The sequence below is a fragment of the Phaethon lepturus genome, unplaced genomic scaffold (assembly GCF_000687285.1).
Source record: "Phaethon lepturus isolate BGI_N335 unplaced genomic scaffold, ASM68728v1 scaffold16672, whole genome shotgun sequence".
NCBI classification, from domain to species: Eukaryota; Metazoa; Chordata; class Aves; order Phaethontiformes; family Phaethontidae; genus Phaethon; species Phaethon lepturus.
Window position 1 is genome coordinate 1 of NW_010524217.1, and position 4,713 is coordinate 4,713.

At 58.5% G+C, this 4,713-nt stretch overlaps 1 protein-coding gene across 1 annotated transcript in view; it reads right to left on the bottom strand.

Annotated features, from left to right (window-relative positions):
- Positions 1-3,839: 3,839 nt before the first annotated feature.
- Positions 3,840-4,713, bottom strand: part of TEX264 (testis expressed 264) — a gene marked incomplete at its 3' end in the record, with an annotated part of 34,194 nt that continues 33,320 nt past the window's right edge. The window contains exon 4 of the mRNA XM_010282374.1: positions 3,840-4,066. Coding sequence (XP_010280676.1) covers positions 3,840-4,066 — 227 coding nt within the window. The remainder of the gene's footprint in view (positions 4,067-4,713) is intronic.

The following is a 4,713-nucleotide window of genomic DNA, read 5'->3' on the forward strand; positions in this document are numbered from 1 at the left end:
GAGGCAGAGCCCGGGGTGAAGCCCCGCCAGGGTGCTGCGGAGCCCCCCCAAAGGCCAGGGCCACCTAGGAAGAAAGGAAGCCAAGCAGCCAACGCCAAGAGATGAGCCGGGGATTGGTGCAACAGGAGCCGCTCACTGCACGCTGCTAACGAGCCTGGCGGGGAAAAAAACCCAGGCAGCTCAGCCCTGTGCCACCCTGCGTACCAGCATCCCCAAATCCCGCCAGGAAGGAGGACCGGCTCCCCTCCTGCATCACCCCAGCATGACACTGATCCCCTCTTGGTGCACCCGGGCCCTCTCTTTTGCCTCGTTCGATCAAATATTCATCGCCTCTGCCGCTAAATAATAGATCAGCGCTGTGCCAGGAGGGGCACAGCTCCTCCGTGCTTGCCGAAGCTCGCACAGAAGCCATCAGGGGCTGGGGCCGGCAGACCAGCAGGAGCTGCCTGCTGAGACCTTTCTCGGGATGTGCAGGCAGAACAGGCAGGGCTCTTGGGAGAATGGAAGCAGGCGGGGATGAGGCAGAGCCCATCAGGGAAGGTGCACCCCCGTGGCACTGGGGCTCAGTGGGTGATGCCATCGCTTGCACCCAGACGCTGATGGACAGGCTCAGCTCCAGGAAAATGAGCACCTGAGACTCTGGGCAAAGCCACGTGCTCAGAAACCATCCGTGTTCATGCCAGCAAGCCCGTGTTGAGAGGTTGCCTTTGTTTGCTTTCACCTTCCACACGCCGCAGCGGGGTCACGCTGGAGAGCATGCCGCTGAGAGCGAGCCGGGAGCGAGGGCCCACGGAGCGCCGCGCTGATGCCAAAGCCCCAGAAAATAATTAAGTACAAAACAACTAATCGTGATTGACCCCGGCTCCCTGGAGACCCATCAGCTGCCTTCCAAAAATGCTTCCCATCTTTCTGATGACCCTGACGATGGCAAAGAAGGGATGGAATGGTGCGGAGGCAGCCCTTGCCTTGTGTGTCGAGTGTGTCCATCCTCAGCGGAGCTGCCAGCACCATGCGCCATGCAGAGCAGCAGCAGAAAGCAGAGACCCTGGGCCACGTCCTGCAGCTTTTGCGGCCATTGGCTTCGCTCGGAGAGGCAGGCACCCAGCACCTTGCAGGCGGAGCGCAGGAGCAAGGACAGCAGATGACAGCCTAAATGGAGGAGTGCGCTCCGAGGTCAAGAGGCTCAAGAAAAGAAATTCAAGCTTTTCTTACACATCCAAGTCACTCGGCACCGCCTGGCACCAGCCACAACGACAGGCAAGGAGAAACGGCAGTGCCTTTTGCTGGGAACTCCTGAAGTTTTTGAGGAAAACATAATAGAGCTGCTGGCAGGGAGTTTCATAAGCTGTGACCGAAAGCTGCTGCGTCCACACAGAGCATTACTAAGTATGATGCTCGCTCTGAAATCGCACGCTCAATGCTATTATGTGTATGTATTTTGTGAGAGGTGGGGAAGAGCAGGCTTCATCTGCTGCCACATCAGGAGCGAGAGCCCAAGCTGCTGCGTGTAGAGCATCTTCAGATGCCTCAGGGAGAAGAAAAGGGGCTTAGCATCTCCCCAGCCCCCCCACTCACCCTGCAAGGCGGCAGGGCGTCAGAGCCCCACATCTGGATCTGAGGGGACCAGAGCTGAGGCGGATCAAGAAATAACCCAAATCCATGCAATCAGGATTGAGGGGGGACCGCACTGAAAAGCGGACAGGGACATTGCTGTGCCCACCCTCCAGCTGGCAGAGGAAAGCTCGAAAGCTGTCACAGACACTCCGGGATCTGCTGGGTGATGATGATCTTACAGCCATCATGCCTGTTGAAGGGTCTGTGGCTAAGTTGAGGTTGCTCCTTGAGCGTCTCCCCAGGGAAGAGAGTGAAAAAAATGGGAAAAGAGAGTGGGGCTTTCTCTTCATCCAGCTCAGAGGTGGTTGGTTGCACAGATCCCAACACAGAAAATACTTGGGAAGGGAGGGCCAGTCTCAATCCATAGTGTCATCTTCACGACATTGTCTCCAAGGTGTCATCTTCAAGGTGCCTCCAGGGTCTCCTCTCGCACTGGGGCTCAGAAAACCCACACAGGACTTCAGTGGTAACCTGCGGAGCCCGACGAGACCAGCTGCCCCCTTCCACCTCACCTCCTGCCTTTGACCCTGCTGCCGAACCAGGGGCAGCCCAACGGCCAGTCGATGCCTGTGGCTGGGGCAGCACCGACAACAAACCGAATCCCTGGTGCCAGCATGCCAGTGGCAGAGGGACAAGGGTGCTCACCGGGCACCGTTTCCCTTCGCACAAGTCCAGGACCTCTCCACATGGTGCCAACCCTCCCCAGCCGAGAGCGGTTGTGCTGGTCTGGGGCACTGCAACGTCACGGGGATGCAGGAGATCACGGGTTGCTTCTGCCACTCCAAGACCCTCAGGCAGGAGTGGTACAAGCAACCTGAAGGCTTGTCACCTCCTCGGCCCTCTGCAACGGCCAGAGCAAGGATGTTATGCTCCACCAGACTCGGTTCTGCCACCGTGCCCAGCAGCAACAGTGATCACAGTGCGACATCCAAGACTGTTTAGTCTCAGATGCGAGGCCAATCTCTCACAACTATTATTATTTTAAGCTTCTTTTGTGCAGACTCAGAAGATGACACTTCTTCCAGCAGGGCAGGGGACTCCCCCGCCGCGGGTGCGCTTGCAGTGGCATGTCAGGGCCCGCATCGGGGCAGCCGGTGCACAGGGCAGTGGCTGCACCGAGCATCCCCCCGGCTGTGCTGTGGGACCGTGCACCCCCCGAGCAGTGCCGAAAGGAGCACACACAGGTGCCGAAGCCACCAACCTGAAGTAGCTTTTGCTCATACGGGTCCTGCCGTCCCTATCTGAAACCAAGAGGCACAACTGTGGAAAGGTGCTGGAGCGAGTGGGCTGCCGCATGCCTTTGGGCAACCTGGGCTAGTGCCCAAAGCAGCTGCCTCGACTCAAGGCAGACAAAAAGGCAGAGAGCTGAGTGAGCACCACGAAAACACGGGACCTCAAAGCGCTGGGAAACCGCTCCAATTAGACTCTTCGTTGCAGCGCTAAATGGACAGTGCTCCCAGAAAGCAATTCCCAGGCTTGCTTTTATGCCGCACGCGATTAAGAATTAAAGCAACCCGAACCTGAAGATGTGTTGATGTGTTAAAACAAATGACCAAACTCCCCAGGAGGTGAGGAGAACCGCCATGTTTTTTTCATGCCTGTTACACAAGCGTGGGCGACCCATGGGGCAGGAGGAGGCAGCTGCCCCCATCAGTGGCCAGCTTGGCCACGCCATCGGCGCCTGGGATCGCTCAACTAGCCGGCTCTCGCATCTTGCAGACATGTGAGCACGTGGGCCGGCGACAGCAACTAGCATTTTGGGTTACTATAGCACTGCTGTTCTGCGCCTACAGCCATTGTGATCCCTTCCTGTATGAATACATCCAGGCTCCAACAGATCTCGCGGAGCAGATGCTATCGGGCAACTCCACCACCAGCTACAGCAACCTGGTATTTAAGCTCTGCAATCCCAATATGTAACAGATGAAGATGAGATCAAGGAAGATGTATATGACAAGGAGAAAAACAAGCCCAGCTGCAACCAAAAGCTGTGAGATCCAGCTCTGATCTGACAATAACGGGCCAGCGGCTGGGTGGCAGCTTGGCCCTCGCCTCGACACCACCGGTGTGCCTGGGTGCTCCCTGACGCTCGGCATGACACCTCAGGAACGAGATCCTATCTCAGCCCAGGGTGCGGGGAAGAGGTGTGCTGAGACTCAGTAGTTGGGTGCCAGGCCCCTCTCCGCCTGCTCAGGTGGCAGCACCGGGGACACCAGGACCCTCACCTTTGGGAGGGCTGATGCCAATCAAAGACGGAGCCCGTGCACAAGCCACAGATACCTGTGATGTCTGTCTGGGCATCCTCAGCCTCAGCTGCGGCAGCCCTGCTCTTCCTCTCCAGTTCTTTCATTTCAGGCACATAGAAGTCCCCTTGGCGGGCGAGGGGACACACGAAGTAGATGCAGTCCTCCTTGTAGATCTCGATCCGGGGGTGGGCACACAGCTTCCTCTCCTGAAAGACAACAGGCGACCGTGGGTCAGGGACGTGCCCTCGCACCATGTCGCAGCAGCCCCCCACCACGTGGACCTGCTGGCCTGGCAGTGTCACAGGCTGACGCGCTTCACTCACAGAGATGGGGGCCCAGCGTGGAGCGGTGAGTCCCATCCCGAAACCACAGTGCTGCTTTCCCTATCACAACAACCCCCCGGGTGCCAGGGCAGGTGAGTTTGGCCCTGGGGGTGAGCAGCCGGCTGGGCTCAAGGAGGAGATGCTGAAGCCCCAGGGAGACTCAGCTTCCCCGTCTCAGCCTTGTTTTTGGTGTGCTCATTTTGTGCTGGAGCGAGGGGTTTCGGGGAGCCCGGCAGCTGCTTCGCACAGACCTGCCAAGTCTCCGGTTCCTCCTGGCAGCATGGCCCCACAAGCAGGCGTAGCACTTCTCCACTAATTAATATAATCCAGCACTGACAGCTCAAGCAGCTCCTTTCAGAACGGCGAGGGCAGGAGGAGTGGGAGATGAATCCCTGGCATTTCAGACAACTCCCCCTCCTCCTCTTCCTAGCCCCACTCCCCCCGGCAGCACACTTCAAGACCTCAGCCCCCCCAGCCTGCCAGGGACCCATGACGGGGGCATGTGTGCCCCCCACGCCGAGCCGCGGCTG